Consider the following 22,566-nt stretch of genomic DNA (forward strand, 5'->3'; position numbering starts at 1 on the left):
CATTCAGCATATCCACCCATTCCGGTGTCGGCGTTGCCAACGGCGACATGACATTCAAGCACTCCTCCTCCACATTAAGCGAGCCTTCCTCGTCAAACATGTCGACACACGCGTACCGACACACTTCACACACAGGGAACCCCTTTCTGAAGACAGTATCCCTGTCAAGGCCCTTTGGAGAGACAGAGAGAGAGTATGCCAGCACACACACCAGCGCAATGATACTGGAGACCAACACACAATGTTTTTCCCCAGCAGTGCTGTATAATATGTTATCCGCCAATTATGTGGCCCCCCCACTCTCTCTTTTAAACACCCCTTCACCGTGTGTAAGCAGGGGAGAGTCCGGGGAGCTTCCTCTCAGCGGTGCTGTGGAGAGAAAATGGCGCTGGTGAGTGCTGAGGGAGAAGCCCCGCCCCTTCGGCGGCGGGCTTCTGTCCCGCTCTAACTTACAAAGATATGGCGGGGGCTCTTTTATATACATGTACAGTGCCCACCTGTACATGTATATTGTCTTTTGCCATAAGAGGTGTTTATATTGCTGCCCAGGGCGCCCCCCCCCTGCACCCTGCACCCTTACAGTGACCGGAGTGTGTGAGGTGTATGGGAGCAATGACGCACAGCTGCAGTGCTGTGCGTTACCTCCGTGAAGCTGAAGGCTTCTGCCGCCTGACGACTTCTGTCTTCTGTTCTTCTAGCTCTGTGAGGAGAATGGCAGCGCGGCTCTGGGGGTGGACGCCCAGTAAGAACCTGCGTTCACCCCCTCTGGAGCTAATGGTGTCCAGTAACCGAGGAAGCAGAGCCTATCTTAGACAAGAAGGTCTGCTCCTCTCTCCTCAGTCCCTCGATGCAGGGAGCCTGTTGCCAGCAGTGCTCCCTGTGAAAAAGTAGAAAAAGTAGAGAAAAAAATCCAAACAAAAATGCTTTTAGGCAGAGAACTCAGGAGAGCTCTCTGCAGTGCACCCATCCTGCTCTGGGCACAGTGTAAAACTGAGGTCTGGAGGAGGGGCATAGAGGGAGGAGCCAGTGCACACCCAGAGTCCAAAGCTTTCTTAAAGTGACCTATCTGCTGCGGAGCCCGTCTATTCCCCATGGTCCTTACGGAGTCCCAGCATCCTCAAGGACATTAGAGAAATTACCTTCAGGCTGTGTGTATAAGGTGTATATGAAACATACAGTAAATGCATTCTGTGCTTAGACTTAGGTCCCATCCCCACAATATTTCATTATTGTATGCAGTTATTCCGAAATACGTAAAAATCCGATATCCAAAATACTTCTGGTCCCAAGCATTTTGGATAAGGGATACTCAACCTGTATTTATTTGCCTGTGTACACTGGTTCTATGGTCCACTTGGGGTCCTTTAATGTTTATTGTTTATTAAAGGTAGTGTCTTTCACATTTAGTCCCAATAGGGTACTCCTGATATGGACTTTATCATCTTAGACCATGATGTTGTGAACATGTAAGCTGATTTGTAAGTGAAATATATATATATATATATATATATATATATATATGTTTCCCTGTTTTTTTCCTTTGCATGGTTGGGTGAATTGGTTGAACCACAGCACTAAACCTTCGCTATGGTCACATCTAGTAAGTTGGTGTCTGGTATAGTCATTTCTATAAGCTTGAGCTATGGTGGTATGTGTCACACAATCTATGGTGTGCTGTAAAAAATATATATAAACCTGTATTTTTAACTTTCAGTATTGCATTATTGTGCTTCTTGTTTATATTGCCATCGTTATTGGGCCTGGGAGGCTGAGTCTTTTCTCATTTTGTATTTAGGCACTTAACTATGATTGTAATCATTGGAATATAATATCATTGTATGGCCTTTCTTGAGAAAGATCCCCTAGTAGGATCGAAACGTCGAAAAATTAATTTGAGGCTACAATAAACGCCTTTGAATTTATCCTGAAGAATCTGTGTACTATGTGAGAGTGCGCCCGCCACCCTGTGGAAAACCTGTATATTGAGCGGACACTGTTCTGTTGGGATAGCACCCACGCTGGAATCCTTTGATGCGAGTGCAGGACCTTTTGTATATATATATATATATATATATATATATATATATAAATAAAATATATTCTTCCCCAATGGACATACAGTATTACCCTGCTGGTTGTCTCAATATCACTTTTTTTTGCAAAAAGACTATAATACTGTACATCTGTGGAGCTATTGTAAAACTATCAGTGCTTGATTTACTATTGGTCATTAAAACAGTTAACTCAAATGTATCATCCTTTCTTTTTTATTGAACAACAATTAAAAGAGTAATAATAATCATACTAATACAAATTAATAATTTCCCCAAAATGTTCTGATTCTTTAAAATACTGCCCAAATAATGACCAGTTTTATTCTCCATGAAGCACATCCCGATGTTTATGCCGTCAGATTGATTTGTACATCATGCTAACAACTTCCTCTAAACATATCTGAGTGCAAATATACTTAAATGTGTTATGGGTATTTATGAAGTTGAGATATAAAGGGCTGAATTAAGGGCTCACATCATGCTCTCACAATTTACTAAGGTAAACCGCAGAGACACTGCTATTTCTCTTGCAGTACCTCTCTATCTAATGGTCTGTGTCAATTTAACAAGCTGCGCTTTTCACCATTAGCTGACGCCATCTCAGGATGGCACACTTTTGAGGGAGATCATGATGCCATAAAGTGCAGCAGCTCTTGTGCAAATTCAGCTTAGCGAGATACTCGCCAGCAACTGAATTCCCCCTATGAGTCTGAATCTGTGTGGCATGCAAAAATGACCGCCGCACCGTCTATGGCAGTTGCCATTCTGCATGGTGGGTTAAGACGGGAGAAGGCAGGCCCCCTCCTCTCTGGCAGCATGCTGAGTAAAGCAGATTCTGGCTTTTGCCAGAGTCTCATGCACATACGCAGGTCCCTGGGGGATTTCTCTACTATGCTTCCGCAAATCAAAGGGGAAATGGCCGCCATGTCATTTTGCTGATGATTTCTGCTACTCTGCAATGACCGCCGATTCGGGACTCTGGAGGCGGTAGAGATGTAAGTATCATCTGTGGGTGCACGTTCTGCACAGATGATAATGGGTCTGCACCCATTACAGATATGCCAATGCCAAACTGAGAGTTTATGCAAATGGCCTACAAACTCGTTCCCTTGTGAACATCCATTCAGCCACGTGCAAGGACTGAGACTCCCACTTTTAGCACCTGTACATGCTTTCAGGCTTGGACAGGCCCACAGGGGTACAGGGGAAACCACCAGTGGGCCCTACTGCCTGGGGGCCTACCTCCTGCTCTAAGAATCAGGTTCCAGGCTGTGCATTTGAATTATACATTATACATATGTTACCTTATACTGGACTATGGTGTATTTTATTTTTTACAATGCATTGCTGTTATTCATCTGGTACATTATCATGCATGCAGCTGAATTTACTGTATATATTTATGAAGGGGCCCAGACGTTGCACTCTCTAATGGTTAGTCAAACCAATGAGGTGGCAGGCCACACCCACTCTGCAGACTGGCCACACCCCTAACATAGGCCCCTACCACTGCATTCCCCCGGTGGGCCCGACATGACCCAGTCCGACACTGCATGCTGTAATACCGATTGGTGCGTTCTTATACGCAACCATCGATCTCACCAACGAACATTGCACCAACTCTATGACAGGTGCTGATCATTCACACTGGAGGCCATACTCAGATGGAAAATCTACACCTATCATAAGGCTGGTGAAGGTTGCAATTGTGCAATTGATGATGGCGTCTAAGGACGCATCACATGGCATTACAGTGTCTGAAGATGCCCAATGTGGGCGTCTCAGTCCTTGATCATTCAGACACACACTTATACATCAGGAAAAGGGATGATACTAGCATTAGCTTATAGTTGCAGGCGGCAAATGACGCTTGAGTAGTCGCAGCAGTGTGCAACTCAGGCCCATTGTGCGAAAGCAGTCACAATATATAAGTCCCAATAAGATGCTCATTTGAGATGGAAAAAGTCTTTCTGCACCTACACATGTAGGAATTTGAGGCCAATTACAGCTACAATAGCCTGCATGACCGTGAAACCTGCAAGTTGTATGGGCAACACTAGGTTGGATAAATGAGGCAATATGCCATTCAGTACTGGCCAATTAACACTGCAGATGTCCTGAAACAACCGTAATACAAACCATCTTACCAAAGTTGGCAGTATCGTAATGGAGGAGGGTGAAAAATGTATGAGATATCTAGAGACATCATCTTCCGACTGCACTATGAGGTGGATGTATCAAGCAGTGAAAAAAGTAGAATAGTGGACTGGAGAGAAGCAGCCAATAACAGCCAATAAGCTTTGAGGTAGCATTTATCAAGTACACCCTATAAAATTATATATAGATGCTGATTAGTAGCTATGGGCAACTTCTGCCCTGGTCCATTTTTCGGCTCTTCACTGCTTGATACATCACCCCCTAAGAGGCTACATTGGGGCTGGAAGTGATCCAGAGTTTAGCTGATTCTTCCAAATTCGCCAATGACGTTGCTGCTCAACTCAGGTTCAAATGGCTGAGTCAGTCACATGGGGCTACATTTAAACTTAGTTTGGGAAGACTACAATAGAAGAATATTTATCCCAGGACTCCTTGTTGTACCCTTGGTTTGTGATGGTTTTATCTCTTAGGTCAGGAGCATAGTGGACCCTTCCGTATATTTCACATCTCACCTGATAAGGATGATAACAGACGGAGTCTGGGCCATTGCTCCAATCATGCTGCAAACACACATCACACACAGGAATGTGAGAAAAGCCTCCTGACATCCAGGGCTGGGACATTTTCCAGGAACTACGGTGGCATTCTCCACTGGGACAGATGTGATACACGAGCAGCCAGTCAGATTCTAGATGAAAAACACAGTACAGAGGTAAAGCAAGAGGTGTTTTTTTTCCTGTGTGGCATTTATGGGCATTCGATCAAGAAGAGCGGCCAGCAAGTAATTAAGCAGTGTACAGTAATTTTCCAATTAGTCCAAGCATTATTTATAAACAGGTTCCACTTTAAACTCTTGTTGACAATATATTTTATGGAGTACTTTGGAACATGCATCCTTTTGCAGGATTCATTGCTAAACAGTGAAAAATACTTGTACTATACAGTATAAACAGGGGATCGGTGCTGAGATAAGAAAAATATGGCCATTATCTGGCCAAAGATGACAGACGGTGCAGTTACAAAATCCTGTTCTACAGTACATCTCACAGTGAATAACATATGTCAAAAAGGGAACTCCTTAATATCTTGATTATTATTATTAAAAGCCAAAGACATAATTTTGGCTCACGACTATCAGTGTAGGCTGAAGAGGAGTCACTATGTATATTCCCTACACAAGGCACTCACTCAGTCACCTTGCTCATGGACTAATTATGTACGAGGGATTACCATGTAGAGTGCTTCGCTGCTTTGATTTTAATTAAGGTAAGGTTTTTAATCCTCTGCCTATTTTTCTTAAACCCTTCAACAAAAGCAGCAAGCTTTATTGAGCAGCTATAAACATTAACTGCAGTATGTACACATAACAAACCAAGCACACTTTAAGACACTGATATTCCAGGAGGAAGAGGGAGGTGTTTGTGCTGCCAAAAGGCATTGGGGGAGAGAAACAAGAAGCATAGGGTCTGGGAGGTCACTCTGTGAGCAGCAGATGTTGGAAATGAGCTTTCTGACTGGTCGCAACATATGCGTCTATGTCATAGAAAGCCCAGCCTGATGTGGTCTCATCTAATGCGACCACACCAGGCAAATGGTTAAGACTGTGGGGGGTATTTATCAAGCGTGGCATAAGATCAAATGGAGAAATATAAAGCACTAACCAATCGGCTTCTAGCTCTTATTTTCCAGGCTGTATTTGGCAAGTGACAGTTAGGAGCTGATTAATTAGTTAATGCTTTCTTTGCATTTGATCTCTCTCAATACTTTTATAATTAGCCCCCTGAGACTCAAGTGTATATTTACTAAAATGTGGGGTTTAGATATGGAGATGTTGCCCATAGCAACCAATCACATTCTATAGTACTTATCATTTGTCTAGCACCTTCTAGAAGATAAGAGTTAGGGGTATATTCAATTAGGGTCGAAAACTGCCGTCTGTCGAAAAGACGGCAGTTTTCAACTTTTTAAGGTCGAATCGTGATTCAACCTATTCAATCCCTGCAGTTTTTATTCGACAAGTCGTGGAATTCGACTTGTCGAATAGTACGTGAATCGGCGGTATAGTTGCCGATTCACGTACTTCGACAGGATTTGGCCCTTTCCGACCATCTCATTCCGACATAAAAAAATGTCGGACTGAGATGTGGGACCCAGTGAAGGAGACGGGGGACAGCCGCAGGGAGACAGGGGAGAGCAGCGCTACAGCACAGCGCCGCAGCAGGATGTCTCACAGCCGCGCCGCTCACGGCAGCGTCCACCCGGCTCCAGCAAGTGAGGTCACGCTTGCTGTAGCCGGGTGGACACTGCCATGAGGTCTGGCGGCTGTGAGACATCCTCCTGCAGCGCTACTGTAGCGCTGCTCTCCTCCGTCTACCCGCGGCTGTCCCCCCTCTCCTCCCTCTCTGGTCCCTCATCTCAATTCGACTTTTTTAAAGTTGAATTGAGATGAGATTGAATAGGGGTTGTCGGATCCATTCCGACAAATGCATGTCGGAATGGATCCGACCCTAATTGAATATACCCCTTAGACTCTGATTGGTTGCTATGGGCAACACCTCCTCTTCTAAAAACCCACACTTTAGTAAATATACCCCTCAGTCACTGTCTGTTTTTTTTATTTTACTTTTTTTATTCTGCTGATTCGCCTCTTCTCTTGGTCATTCTCAAGATTTTCATCAATATTTTAATACAAAATGGGTGCTAATAAATAATGAGGACTGGGACAACCTGTCCCTTTTGGGAAATGTCTAGAGCACTGCGCCAGGGTCACATTATCACATGTCAGGCCAAGAGTAGACTATTTAGGAGTCTAATTTCTTGGATAGTCATCTTGAAATGTACAAAAATGGAACAACAACTGCTTAATGATTTCCTATTGGTCAATAAGTCATTGGGAATTGCTTTTATAAGACAGTTTGGCTATTAGTGATTATAACAGACACAAAAGAAAAAAACATTCTTGCAATCAGGGATCAGCACACTACTAACAACAGAAGCAGCACCTTTACTCCGGAGATACAAATTCTATAACAGGGCCACCAATAATATTGTCATTCCTAAACCCAGTAAACACCTGGAATTTTTTCCCCTAGTATAGACCTATAACATTATTTCTCATACGTCCTAGAGGATGCTGGGGACTCCAAAAGGACCATGGGGTATAGACGGATCCGCAGGAGCTTGGGCACACTATAAAGACTTAAACTGGGTGTGAACTGGCTCCTCCCTCTATGCCCCTCCTCCAGACCTCAGTTAGACTTTGTGCCCAGGAGTGATGGATCACACACTAGGGGAGCTCTCCTGAGTTTCTCTAAAATACTTTATGTTAGGTTTTTTATTTTCAGGGAGACCTGCTGGCTACAGGCTCCCTGCAGCGTGGGAGTGAGGGGAGAGAAGCAGGACCCACTTCTTCTTAGTTTAAGGGCTCTGCTTCTCGGCTACTGGACACCATTAGCTCCAGAGGGTTCGATCACTTGGTGCGCCTAGCTGCTTGTTCCCGGAGCCACGCCGTCACCCCCCTCACAGAAGCCAGAAGAAAGAAGCCGGGTGAGTATTGGAAGAAAAGAAGACTTCAGTGACGGCAGAAGACTTCAGTAACAGAGGTAACAGCAGCGGTAGCACTGCGCTCCATGCTCCCACACACCAACGTCTCTGGCAGGGTGCAGGGCGCTGGGGGGGAGCGCCCTGGGGGCATGTTGCTGAGGTTTATAGTACAGGCGGGGGAACATATTTAGGTGCCCGGGCATCGGGTATGGTCACCCTGCCAGTGTGCCGCGAAACGGAGGGAGCAGCAGCGGTAGCGCTGCGCTCCCTGCTCCCACTCACCATCGCCTCTTGCAGGGTGCAGGGTGCTGGGGGGGAGCGCCCTGGGTGGCATATACAGTGTAGATCACTGGCGGGGGGACATATTTAGGTGCCCGCCCAGCCAGTGTACCGCGAACGGGAGGGAGCAGCAGCGGTAACGCTGCGCTCCCTGCTCCCGCTCACCATCGCTTCTTGCAGGGTGCAGGGCGCTGGGGGGGAGCGCCCTGGGCGGCATATACAGTGTAGATCTCTGGCAGGGGGACATATTTAGGTGCCCGAGCACCGGGTATGTTCACCCCGCCAGTGTGCCGCGAAGATGAGGGAGCAGCAGCGGTAACGCTGCGCTTCCTCCTCCCGCACTCCATCGGCTTGCAGGGGGCAGGGCGCTGGGGGGGAGCGCCCTGGGCGGCATATTCTGAGAGATCGCTGGCGGGGGAACATATTTAGTTACCCAGACACCGGGTAGTTTCACCCCGCCAGTGTACTGCAGCGTACGCGCTGCGCTCCATTCCTCCACACACCAACGGCTTCCGAGGGTACAGGGCGCAGGGGGGGTGCCCTGGGCAGCGTTTTATATGTAGGGGTATATACAGGGGGTTACCCACTATATATAGGTCCCCCCAGCTCAATTTAGGTATTTCTATATATATTGGTTGAGCGGGCTTAAAAGTGCCGGGAAGCGGCGGAGCTTAGCCTTCACAGGGGAGTCAGCTCCATTTTCCTCAGGTCCCCGCCAAGTTTTGCTGTATAGTAAGAAGGAGGGGGGGGGGGGGGGGGCACAGTGATTTTAATGCTATATGGGTTATATAGCATTATGTTTGATAATGGGTGCATAATCCTTGTTGTGTAACCACATTCACTGTTTCCCTGTTTGTTTACCCACTATCGGTTAGTCGACAGGTATGAGGACTTTGTCACAAGCTGCTGTGGGGATAACGGTCGGCTTCACCGGCGCATGGCGGTACTTGATTCGGAAAATTAAGTATTAGCAGATGGGTGTTTGTGTGCTTAACAAAGTAAACATGCTAGGGGAGGCACAGTGGTTTGTGGATGCCTGGTCGGCATCAACTTATTTCCTGGGTAAAAAAATTAACAGGCTGTTATTGCCTGGTACCTGTATATATATTTATAGGTATATGTGGGGGGAGTGGTATTGAAATTGTATATGTATGCTTCCCTCAGACCCCTCGGGGTTCAAGGATTATTATTATTTTTTGCCCGCTTACTATTCCTTACTGTCGACATTTACTAAGTTTCTGTCGACCATATCGTTCCTGGTAGATCCACATCTGGGGCACGTCAGTACATGGTCATATACATTCACAACACATTACTGTCACTAGGGACCTGACAGGTCTGGACAATCCACTTTTGTATAGGTTATATCTATATGTGTATATATATGTAGATATATGTTTATATATGCATGGTTAGGACATGTGTGTTTTATTGTGTATTACATTATGTATATCCATGTATGCTGAAATAATTATATTCTTATCATGTGCTGGTCGCTCTGTTGATTAAGCTCTAGATTGGCCGTGACGAGTTGGTGTTCGATCCTCTCAAGGAGTCCGAATATTATTCTCTTCTCGTTGCGGAGAGAACATTCTGGCAGTCAACTCCTGGTCGACGCAGAACCCGGTCGCAAAGGATCATACACAGGGAGCTAAGTGATATTTTATTTCTATACTTTGACCTTATTTGCATTGCATGCACATGAGGGAGTGTTATATTCGGGTAGGCATCCGATAGTATTATCCTACCCAGAGTGGGTAAGCTTGCTTAGGATGATTCTACTTTATAACAGGGCAGCAGGCTGCCGCGTGACACCAGGAGGTGTGGCCGGGAAAATGCTGAGGATGTCTCCGTGAGATACTGGAGGGAGGTATTCAGCTGTTTGGAGAGGCCTCTGTTCAGTCAATATCGGCGGATACCACTGGTAAGTCTAACTTTGTGGGTTAGCCTCCACAACGGTTGGTGACGCATTCTTTTGTGGGATGCGGTCGTTTTAACCAGTTTGTTACTGTTCCTTTTTTCTTTTCTGTGCAGACAGTGGAAGGTGAAAAGGTAAGAGTTCTGCAGCCTTGTTAGGTTCGCAGAAGTGGATGTCGTTTTCTGCACCACATCCACCACTTGTCGCTGAGTCTATCGGGCTGGTCCCCACTCCGGTGAGCACTCGTCTACTAATTTTCGGTTGGTCCAGGAATAGACTAGGACCTGTGAGTTATTTATAGAATCCAAAGGGGAACATTCTGAGTTACGGTTGTTTCCCCTTACTGTTTTTTCTAATAGATCTTGCCGTTCCACTCTGGAAGGGGAGGTAGTACGCAATGCCATACAGAGGTGCGTCAGGTTCAGGACATTGTCCGGTTGTCCCTGTATAAAGGTGCAAATGGTTGTTTCTCTCTGACTGTTCTTCGACACAGGGATTGGCTGTTGTTCCCAACGACACAGATGTCGGAGGTGGGTTTCAGAGTAGATACTGACCGGTTAAGGTTCGGTAGTTTTCCTGTGGAAAGAGGTCTGAGGATCCAGAGTTGGATCAGTTTGCTGTGACAATTCAGCAAGATGTTCAGTTACTAAAACAGTTGGGTGCGGCCTAAGAGGCCTTTTTTGGTGAGCAGGTCTAATGCCAGAGTGGCTTTCAAGGGACCAGTTGGGAATGTGGTCCGGGTCTCACCTGCACATGCACCAGGATATAATCCTAACGGTCAGGACATCGCTCATGGGGTGTCTGCTCAGTTCTCTCCTTCTAGAGGGATGAAGGTTCGGGGTCCAGGTTTAGATCCTGGTGTCCGTGCATACAGATCTCCGAGGCTGGGGAGCAGTCCTTGCAAGGGATGTATTCCCAGGGGATAAGGTCAAGTTGGAAAGCTTGTCTGCAATAAGCTTTCTTGAATTAAGAGCTATTTTCAACGAACGTGTGCTTCGTGTTCTGCCCGTGTTAGTTCTGCCAGACGACTAGTCAGCAGTGGCGTAAGTAAGCCGCTATGGCGGAACAAGGAGCAAAGCGGCATTGGCAGAAGATGCAAAGTTTTGCTGTTGGGTGGAAAATCTGGTAAACGCTCTATTAGCAATCTTCGTTCTGGAGGTAAACGACGGAGAAGTAGATTTCCTCTGCTGACGCGATCTCCATCTGGGAGAAATTCAGTCATCATCGAGAAGTTTCACAGACGTGACAAGTCTTTGAGGAGTGTCGCAATTGGACATGTTGGCGTCTCACCTCAAAGAGAGGCCTCAGGGATATTTTTCCAGGTCAAGGGACACTCAAGCTATAGCAGTGGACACCCTCGTGACACCGTGGGTGTTTTTAGTCGGTCTATGTGGCCTCTCTGCTTTCATTTTTCTGATGGTGATAAACGTAAGATGAACAAAAGGTTCGGGCGCTCCTCTTGTATCCGGTCTAGCCAAGGAGGGTTTGCTAGCCAGTTTTTCATGATTTACTCATAGAAGATTCCTGCCCTCTTCCTCTACGTGAGGAACTGTTACAACTAGATAAGGGCATATAGCAAGACTTACCGCGGCTGCGTCTGACGGCGTGGCGGTTGAATGCCATATCCTAAGCCGAAAGGGTGTTCCCAGTGAAGTCATTTCCTCAATTCTTCAGGCTGGGAAAGAATTAACAGCGAGGCCTTACCACTGTAGTTGGCGTAACTATGTGTCTTGGTGGGTATCCAGGAAGGCTCCTACGGAAGACTTTCAGCTAGGTCGTTCTTATCCATACTTTTCAAGCCGGTGTGGATGCAAGCCTACAGTTAGACTCCATTTCTGTGCATTATGGACTTATAACTTTCTTTAAAAGAAAAATGTTCTCTCTTGGAAAGTGGTCATGCTCTTGGCTTTGATGTCTGCAAGGCAGGTGTCGGAAGAGGTGGTTCTGTCTCACAAGAGCCGTGTTTGATCTTTTATGTGGATAGAGAGGACTGGAGAACTCGATTAGTAGTTCTGCCAAGAGTGGTTTCTGGGTTCCGCAGAAATCGGCCCGTTTTGATGCCGGGGATTACTTAGGCGTTAACTGATTCAAATTCTCTCGATGTCGCCAGGGAGTTGAATATTTAGGTCGCCAATTTGGCGCAGTTTGGAGAATCAGAGGCTCTGTTTGTCCGGTATGTTCCCAGCATGATTTGGGTGACTGCGTTATGCAGTCTGTTACACGCTGGAAGTGATGCGATTTGGCATGTTAGTTCTACGGCTGGATTGCCGTCACCGAATTCAGTGGAGGCCCACTCTACTGGGAAGAGGGGCTCTTCTTGGGCGGATGCGCGAGGAGTCTCGGCGGTTCAACTTTGCCGAGAGGATACTTGATCGGGTTCAAACGCTTTTCCTATGCTCTGCAACTTTGATACCCGAGGCTGATGGGGACCTTTTGTTTGCTCAATCGGTGCTGCAAAGTCGTCCACACTCTCCCGCCCGTTCTGGAGCTTTGGTATAAACCCCATGGTCCTTTTGGAGTCCCCAGCATCCTCTAGGACGTATGAGAAAATAGGATTTTGGTACCTACCGGTAAATCCTTTTCTCTTAGTCCGTAGAGGATGCTGGGCGCCCGTCCCAGTGCGTACTGTGTCTGCAGTTATGGCTTTTGGTTACACTCTGGTGGTGTTTCTTCTCTGTCAGGCTCTTGCTGCCGTTGTTCATGCCCTGGCATGCAATGTCTTATTAATTGGTTGTGTTGGCACACGCGTTGTGTTACATATTCTCTCAGCATGTGGCTGTGTATTGTTCATGCCGTTGGCTGGCTTTCTATTGAATGCCACGTTCTGCGGTATGTTCGTGGTGTGGGCTGGTATGACACTCACCGTGTTTATAACAATAAATTCTTTCCTCGAAATGTCCATCTCTCCTGGGCACAGTTTTCTAACTGAGGTCTGGAGGAGGGGCATAGAGGGAGGAGCCAGTTCACACCCGGTTTAAGTCTTTATAGTGTGCCCAAGCTCCTGCGGATCCGTCTATACCCCATGGTCCTTTTGGAGTCCCCAGCATCTTCTACGGACTAAGAGAAAAGGATTTACCGGTAGGTACCAAAATCCTATTTAAATCACATCAGTAAAATAGGAAATCCTAAGGGGACATTACTAGCGGTGAAGATGAATTTAGCACATTTATAGGAAATGTAGTTACAGTAGAGGTGATGATTCTGTTCCTGCTACATTTGTAACGACTGTAATTGTAGCACTCAGCCAACATGATCCAGGCTGAAATGGCTCACCTGAAAATAGTAAAACTGATGTTTGCCTTTATTTTTGTTATGGAAAAAAAATCTGAGCTAGTTTTTGTTTCTGATTTTTTTTTTACTAACTAAATCAATGGTTCCCAAACTTTTATGAATCACCAGTCTAGTGTATCAGAATTTTTTTTATGACACCCTTAAGCCAAAAGTAAACTCTGTTTATATGTCATCCTTAGGTTCAGTTATATGGTCAGGGACAGGATTTGCTTCTGTTTGTCCACATATTTTATGATTGGCAGCCACAAGCACTGTTTTTGCCCATTACATTGACCATAAATAATTGTAATTGGGTCCTGGACCACCAATCCAGGGCATCCTCGTAGGTTCCGCAAGGCCCCCCCAAGGGTGCCATGCACCAAGTTTGAGAACAACTGGACTAAAGACTTTTCAGAGATAAATGGTTTTAAAATGTCATGACATGTTAGGATTGTATAGTTTGTTAAAGCTAAATGATTGAAATTCTTATAATATATACTGTACATTATATTTGTAAGACTTTAAAATCTACAATACATTTGGATGTAAAAGAGAACTTTTGTCAAATGCTAATAGTGCTCATTCTATAACTTTTTCTAAGTAGCCTCTCTCTCTGAGGGGCAGATGTACTAAGCATTGGAGAGTGATAAAGTGGAGAGAGATAAACGTCCAACCAACCAACCAACCAACCAGCTCCTGCCATTTTTCAAACACAGCCTGTAACATGGCAGTTAGAAGCTGAATGGCTGGTACTTTATCTCTCTCCATTTTATAACTCTTGAAGGCTTGGTACATCTCCCCCTGAATGAGGTCAACAGAGTCTCGGCTTGCGCTAAGAAAACGTTGTTAAGTAGTACAATCTTTCTGAATACATAAAAATTGCCCTACAAGGATGTTGTTTTTTCAAGGTTGGATAAGACAGCTGAAATAATTTACTATTTTATTAACATCAACCTGTGTTTTTTAGATTTCAGGGTAAATAAAATTGTTTCTCACAACAAGAGAGTAATATACAGTGAGAGAGTGATGACCTTTTAAAGTGAATGTTAAATGTTAAGTGTTATTCTTGATGTGACAAAAATTATATTAAGTTTACCAGCATCACTTTGGACTACACTGTTTACTGCCAGATTCTAGGTACTGCAATGAGTATCAGATTTGCTCCCGGTATTGCCAATTTGTATATGCCCCACTTCTCATATAATATTTAATTCCTACTGTTATCACTCTCACATTAACTTCCTTATATGTCTCTTGTCAGAAAAAATTGCATTTACACTGAAAGCTACCACAAACAGTTTGAAACTTATAATATCCTAAATTAACAGCACTGTCATTGCTTTGGAAAACCAATATCATTAAAGAACAGTGTTTAGGTATTCGTAGAAATTGCAAAACAAATGAAGCTTTCTTAAGAGAAGCAGAAAGACAGAAAAATAGTTCTAGATTCAGCATTATTAGTTAGTTGCATTAATAGGAGTCCTCTTTTAATGACTGCTAGATAACAGAGTCTTAGTAAGGACATATATCTGTGATTTTTGTACTAAATATAATAAAATAAAAAGTATAGTTGTAAAATATCTGCAATATTAAGACATTATAAATGTTTAAAACTGTTCATCTCTAAAAAGTCTTTAGTGGTTTTAAATCAAGGGAGAAACTTGGAAATGATTCATAACAAAAATAAAGACCAATCTCAGTTACTATTTTCCAGTGATCCATTTCAAAGTGCTTTACGTTGTCTGAGTTCTGCCATTACAGGTTGTTAGAAAAGTAGCAGGAACATTTGCACAACTTCGTTTACCACAAATGTACTAAATTCTTCACCTATGTTAAAGTCGTCACTTACAAGCAGATTTAGGATTTTACCTTAAATGCTTATTTTTGCTTAAAGTGTACAGTAGGATGTCAAGTTAGAACTCAGGCATTTATAGACACAGTAAAAGTGGAATATTCTCTTCACAAATCATCGAAACTGTATTTTCAACTCGACAGCCTACATTTTCTGCTTAGACATAGGCATTTAAGGAAAAATCCTCAATCTGGTCATGAAATTAAAGTTTTAACAAACTGCTAATCAGATTATGTGATATATATTCTACATTGTAACAGCAGGGCCGGAGCGTCCACTAGGCAGCTTTAGGCAGCTGCCTAGGGGCGCCGGGTCCTGAGGGGGCGGCCTGCTACAGCTACATGAAAAAGGTAGCGTGGTCCTACCTCTCACAACTGCCGCATTCCCCCCAGCACTCGTATCCACAATAGCCACGACTGCCAAGCTCCTGTATTGCAGGGTGACATGCGGTGCTGCTCTTCATTCCAGGCTCTTTCACAGACTACTGAGTGCCAACTCTGCATCGCAGCCTGCAGGTGAGGTGGCTACACAGTTCACTGTCCGCATTTGATAAGGAAAGAGGGGGAGAGCAGCAGTCTTGGGGGGCGGGAGCTGAGCTGAGCAGCAGGCATGCACACTATCTGGGGTGGATGAGCAGCAGCATACACACAGATGGTAGAGGGGATAGAACAGAAGACATTTAAAAGAGTAGGGGGGTGACAGCAGCAGGAATCCACACAGACTATGGAGATGGGTAGAAGAGAGCAGCCATGCAACAGACTGTGGTTGGGGGAGAGCAGCAGTATGCTTTTCACCTGAAGGCCGGTTAGGGGGAAGGGGCAGTAGGTAGAACTTTTGCCTAGGGTGCCGAGAAACCTTGCACCGGCCCTGTGTAACAGTAATAACGAACCACCTACCCACTGTGGTTCATTATTACTGGTACAATGTAGAATATATATCACATAATCTGTTTAAGCTTTTTAGAACATAGGAGAAGTGTAATTAGAAAAATCAGCAGCACACAGTATTATATGCCACTTTACCATATTTTATATTGGAGACTTCTCTGATAAACATGTTACTGGGGATTCATTTATTCAATCTACACACAGGGTAGGTGATAAATTGCAGTAACTGTGCAAAAGGCAAGCATACTGGATCCACTATTTGAAATCTCTTTTCCCAGATGGCTTAAATAAAAATTTGAGATTAATAATATTTTTTTATTTGTAAACATAGAAATTAAAAGTAGCTGGATTCTATTAAGATATGTTTATTAATCATTATTGCTAAAAAGATTCCTAGGCTTCCATGGTTTTTGTATGGAATCTTTGTTTACTAAGTACCAGCATACAAAAGAAAAAAGGTACAATGAAAATAAAACACAAATCCAAAGAACAGTGATGAGGGTACAATTTTCATTTACACACAATAGAAAGAAAAACCTAAACAAAAAGCAAGGTAGATATACCACCACGGAAAAAAAAGAGAGATACTGTATCCAACACCTGCTGCCAAAAGGTGGCTATCCCAGGATACTGTCAGTGTTTGTGAATTGTCTTGACTCGGAGTAGGACCCGAGGTGTGCATATGGCTGGAGGCCATGTGATGAAAACTAGGAGATTTAATAAGGTTTCTACTCATAGATAAAAATGAAACTTGTTTATTAAACTGGTAGAGCAGACAGATATCTAATAGGACACAATGCACAGTCACTGGTTACCAGCAAGGGCTGGCGAATATGATCTTCAAAGGGAACTGTGGAGAGTGCCCAGTAAAGACTGAGCATAGAGAGTCTCTGTGGCTAGTAACAGTCAATTCTAGCACAGGAGCCAATGGGTATTTAGATGACTGTATGGTAGTTGCACAACAGCAGATAGTATATAGCAGGCATTCCCAACCACGGTCCTCAAGGCACACTAACAGTGCAGGTTTTAGTGATATCCAGGCTTCAGCACAGGTGACTTAATTAGTAGCTCAGTTATTTTGATTCAACCATCTGTGCTGCAGCCTGGATATCACTAAAACCTGCACTGTTGGTGTGCCTTGAGGACCGTGTTTGGGAATGCCTGGTATATAGGAACTAGCATAGAGCCTGCAAAGTGGAGCAATACTGAAAGTGTCCCAGAGTATAATGAAAGCTGTGAGGAGTGCTCACTAATGATTACTGTTGTTGGGTATATAGTAGAACATGCAGAAACTGTAGGAAGCAACCGATATTACTACTGGTACTTGGAGTATCACTGGTGCGCAATGGCTGATACTTACAGCACAAGCAGGAACGCACTGGAGTATGTCAGATGTGCTCAATAATGTTGACTAGACCTTGATGTATTTCAAGAACACACAGGGGATAGTAGACAGAGCTCAGAAGTAAAGGCTAGCCCTTGGAGGAACTCTGGAACACACAGGGGACTGTGCACAGCAGCACTGAGTAGCATTTAGAGAATCACAGCAGCCAATGGAGCACACTGAACTGTGGATCCAAATTCTGGAATCTACATATTGAACTATGGAACTTAGCAGGCAGAAGTTGTTCTAGCAATGAGTAGTGACCAGAAAAAGACTTCTACAGGATGCCCTGGTTGCTGATAGGTCACAGGATTCATGTGTCAAAAATTCAGGTCTGAGATTGGAAGAGCAGTAGTCAGCTGATCTCAGGCAAGATGGCAGCTACCATATCCCGGCAGCGCTGGCTCCACATGAAGAAAACAAAAATGTTGATTATTATTACTTGGAACATGTCCTGATTACCTAGGAGAGTGATACACTGCCATGAAGTGACAGCGCTGGGTACTGTAACAGGGTTTACCAGCACAGCATGTAAGAGACACATCTATAAAGTTTGATAGGGGGTACATGTAGATAAACAACAGCGACAACAAGAATTTGGGAAACTGGAGAACATTTTATGTAAAACATTGGGACTGTGATACCACCTCGTCATAACTTTATAATGGGTCTCAATTACAAACAGTGTGTAAAGAAAAAAAGCTTTTCCCATTGGGACTCATTCAGTACAAAAATGCAATCATGGTTTCATGCCTGTGTAAAGTTAGAAAGACTGGAGTGCTGCCATTCACCTAATAGTTTGTATATCAGGGAGACAGTGTCAGAAACATTGGCATTTCTATAATGGATGCAATGTGTTCAGTGTACATAGGCCCTGAGTCCACAGGAACCCACACCGCATACTCTGCACCCATGTTTTAATACTTCTGCGTCTTCAGCCGTGGCAAAAATCACCGCCAAACTGGACATCATGCATGCGCAGTAGTAATTAGTCTCTGGAACATAACGTGCCCCATATCTCCAGAGACCTGCACTTGCTCTGTAGACTCAGGAACAATGCCGGAGCCTACCGCACCGTGGACAGGAGGGGGCCCACCCGGAGTCTGCACATGGGCCCCCTCCTCTGTTAAAATGCCCCTGGTTGGAAAGGTACTTAGGCGGCACATCACTTTATAAAGTTAGTTAATTTCTCAAAGCAGTGTCCTTATCTTCTGCTTGTATGTAAGTAGTAACAAATCGGTCAATAAAGTGCAGAACTCCCTATCAAAAGTTCCAGCTGTTTCTTAATGTCAATGAAATACATGTTGAAGAATTGTAGTTCACAGGAAAGCCTTGATTGATAGGTAATGTGAGGCACCCTTAATCTGAACCCATTGTTTCCCAGCAGCTACACAAGACCATGTCACCACCATATATAAATGTGTTGCATAGTAATATTGCAAAAAAAATCAGGCAATTGAAGACTACATTGTGCACTGACTTTACAAAGAATATCCATACCCATCTTGGTCTGTGCCGCTACCTACAAAAAATCTCCAATAATCCTTTTAAGCTCCTTAAAGAAGCTTTGCGTATATGAATGCGAAAGGTTTGGAGTAAATAATGACATTCTGGGAGGGTGCTCATTTTAACAATGTTGACCATGCCAAGCTATGACACCCAAAGGTTTTTCAAGCTCTTGAGAGATTTGCTAAATCAATAACCTTATGTCACAACATGGTGTGGATGTTGACTGTAAACTCTGAGTTGCCTTAGACCTAGAACAGATGTGGATCATCTAACATATTGCTGCTTTCACCAGGGACTTCTGCAAGGACTGCGGTTGATATGCAGGTCACAGCCCTCTGACTGAGTTTCAATGTACAGTGCATCTGGAAAGTATTCACAGCACTTCACTTTTTCCACATTTTGTTATGTTACAGTCTTATTCCAAAATGGAATAAATTCATTTTCCCTCAAAATTCTACACACAATACCCCATAATGACAATGTGAAAAAAGTTTTTTTTTTAGATATTTGCAAATTTATTACAAATGAAAAACTAAGAAATCACATGTACAGAAGTATTCACAGCCTTTGTGCAATACATTGTTGATACACCTTTGGTAGCAATTACAGCCTCAAGTCTTTTTGAAGCTTGGCACACCTATCTTTGGGCAGTTTTGCCCATTCCTCTTTGCAGCCCCTCTCAAGCTCCATCAGGGTTGGATGGGAAGTGTCGGTGCACAGCCATTTTCAGATCTCTCCAGCGATGTTCAATCGGATTCAACTCTGGCCTCTGTCTGGGCCACTCAAGGACATTCACAGTGTTGTCTTGAAGCCACTCCTTTGATATCTTGGCTGTGTGCTTAGGGTTGTTGTCCTGCTGAAAGATGAACTGTCTCCCCAGTCTGAGGTCAAGAGCGCTCTTGAGCAGGTTTTCAACCAGGATGTCTCTGTACATTGCTGCATTCATCTTTCCCTCTATCCTGACTAGTCTCCCAGCTCATGCCACTGAAAAACATCCCCACAGCATGATGCTGCCACCACCATGCTTCACTGTAGGGATGGTATTGGCCTGGTGATGAGCGGTGAATGGTTTCCTCCAAACATGACGCCTGGCATTCACGCCAAAGAGTTCAATCTTTCTCTCATCAGACCAGAGAATTGTGTTTCTCATGGTCTGAGAGTCCTTCAGGTGCATTTTGGCATACGCCAGGCGGGCTGCCATGTGCTTTTTACTAAGGAGTGGCTTCCGTCTGGCCACTCTACCGTACAGGCCTGATTGGTGGATTGCTACTGAGATGGTTGTCCTTCTGGAAGGTTCTCCTCTCTCCATAAAGGAATGCTGTAGCTCTGACAGGGTGACCATCCAGTTCTTGGTCACCTGCCTGACTAGGGCCCTTCTCCCCCGATCACTCAGTTTAGACAGCTGGCCAGCTCTAGGAAGAGTCCTGGTGGTTTCCGAACTTCTTCCATTTACGGATGATGGAGGCCACTGTGCTCATTAGGACCTTCAAAGCAGCAGATATTTTTCTGTACCCTTCCCCAGACCCCAGATTTGTGCCTCAAGACAATCCTGTCTCAGAGGTCTACAGACAATTCCTTTGACTTAATGCATGGTTTGTGCTCAGACATGCACTGTCAAGTTTGGGACCTTATATAGACAGGTGTGTGCCTTTCCAAATCATGTCCAATCAACTGAATTTACCACAGGTGGACTGTAATTAAACTATAGGAACATCTCAAGGATGATCAGTAGAAACAGGATGCACCTGAGTTCAATTTTGAGCTTCGTGGCAAAGGCTGTGAATACTTATGTACATGTGATTTTCTTAGTTTTTTATTTTTAATAAATCTGCAAAAATCTAAAAAAAAATTCCATTTTGGAATAAGGTGGTAACATAACAAAATGTGGAAAAAGTGAAGCACTGTGAATACTTTCTGGATGCACTGTATGTGCAGGTAGGTACAGTATGAAGAAACTGATAGATGGCAGCAAGACTGGTTGCCTTGAAGTGAACTGGAGTTTATCGATAGGAAAAGGTCAGAGCCAAGGGGGCAATGCAGTACCAGATGACAAGCAGAATCAGGTCAGAGGAATAGTTGAAGTAAGAACCAGGAAATCACTAGGAGCTATACCAGGGATAGACAGACCAGATCAGATTCAGATAACACACTGGGAGTTAACGGAGAACAGACCCTGGAGTAAATGTATAGAACCTAATGCTCTGGCACTTGGACAGTGCCTAGAGACTCCCTTTTATAGGGATGGGGCATCAAGTTTGGTGCATCTTTCTCTTTAGATTTCAAGCAGAATGGTGCATGCGCACCTATGGGAGCAGAACAGCAGCCGAGAGAAAGGAGATGCCAGGAGAGGGATCATCTGCAGTAATGAGGACTTTCCTGTGGTTAGTGCTGGCCAGCACCTGCCCGCAATGGGACTGCTACGGCCTCAGGAGACCAGCTCCGCCAGACCCAGTAAGTTGGAACTGTGCCCCATCTTTCAGTAAGCTGCTAATATGATCTCCAAGGCCTGGGGAGGAAAAAGTTTACAGCCTAAAATGTAATTAAAAGCTTGTAGCAGCATGGGAGTCAACTTGTCTCAAAAACATTACAAGAACAACTTGCTAAACTCATCAGGAACAGGACTGCTCCTGAAGGAGAGGATTTAATTGTGTCGTCGGGTTCTAAGGCTGTAAAAAGCATATGAAGAGATACTGTAGAGAGAAAGTAGAGCTGTCTCCTCAAATATTTTAGGGAAGGAACCAAACAAACAAAAATAACAGCGCTGATCTAAAAAATATGTGTACTTTTTATTAAATACAGTTTAAAAACAATTTATACATATAGATACCAAATTCCTAAGTACCGATTAATCCTGCAAGCATGACATAATAGACATAATTAATACAGTGCGGTCTAGAAAAAGCCTTGATAGTAATTTTAACTGTGAAATAATTGATTACATCACATGAGTGTAATCACTCTAGCCTGACAGTCTCTTCCAGCAGTGATAAAATGATTTAGTAGAAGCCAGTCAATTAGTAGCAGCAATTAGTAGTATTAACAGTTTCCACTGAGACAGGTTTATCAGTGGATTTTGCAGTTCAAAGCAAGTAATGATGAATTAGTGCGTATTTTAAATTGAACTGTCAGAGATCAATGAAAATGTCCGTGTAGCTAGTACATACGACCTGCCTTATGGGTTAAGATTTAACCTTTGTGGGCCGATGTTTGGTATCTCCCGACTCCTGGTGCATTAAATGGCCGTTTTCATGGGTCTTATCCGGAGTGTCCAAAACAAGGGTCCAATTCGGAGCAGGTTGAGAAGGCTTAAGCAGGCTTGAGCAACCGGTACCGGGTAGGGTGAATAGCTCTTACGCGTTTCTCCGCCTGTCACTTATTCAGCGGCTTCCTCAGAGAAGTACTTCTCTGAGGAAGCCGCTGAATAAGTGACAGGCGGAGAAACGCGTAAGAGCTATTCACCCTACCCGGTACCGGTTGCTCAAGCCTGCTTAAGCCTTCTCAACCTGCTCCGAATTGGACCCTTGTTTTGGACACTCCGGATAAGACCCATGAAAACGGCCATTTAATGCACCAGGAGTCGGGAGATACCAAACATCGGACCACAAAGGTTAAATCTTAACCCATAAGGCAGGTCGTATGTACTAGCTACACGGACATTTTCATTGATCTCTGACAGTTCAATTTAAAATACGCACTAATTCATCATTACTTGC

At 44.3% G+C, this 22,566-nt stretch overlaps 1 protein-coding gene across 1 annotated transcript in view; it reads right to left on the minus strand.

Moving 5' to 3' along the window:
- SLCO3A1 (solute carrier organic anion transporter family member 3A1) overlaps positions 1 to 22,566 on the minus strand; it is a 619,509-nt gene that overhangs the window by 51,879 nt on the left and 545,064 nt on the right. Inside the window, exon 8 of the mRNA XM_063925735.1 lies at positions 4,724 to 4,899. Within this exon, the coding sequence (XP_063781805.1) occupies positions 4,724 to 4,899 (176 nt within the window). The remainder of the gene's footprint in view (positions 1 to 4,723; positions 4,900 to 22,566) is intronic.

This window comes from Pseudophryne corroboree, chromosome 6 (assembly GCF_028390025.1).
Source record: "Pseudophryne corroboree isolate aPseCor3 chromosome 6, aPseCor3.hap2, whole genome shotgun sequence".
NCBI classification, from domain to species: domain Eukaryota; kingdom Metazoa; phylum Chordata; class Amphibia; order Anura; family Myobatrachidae; genus Pseudophryne; species Pseudophryne corroboree.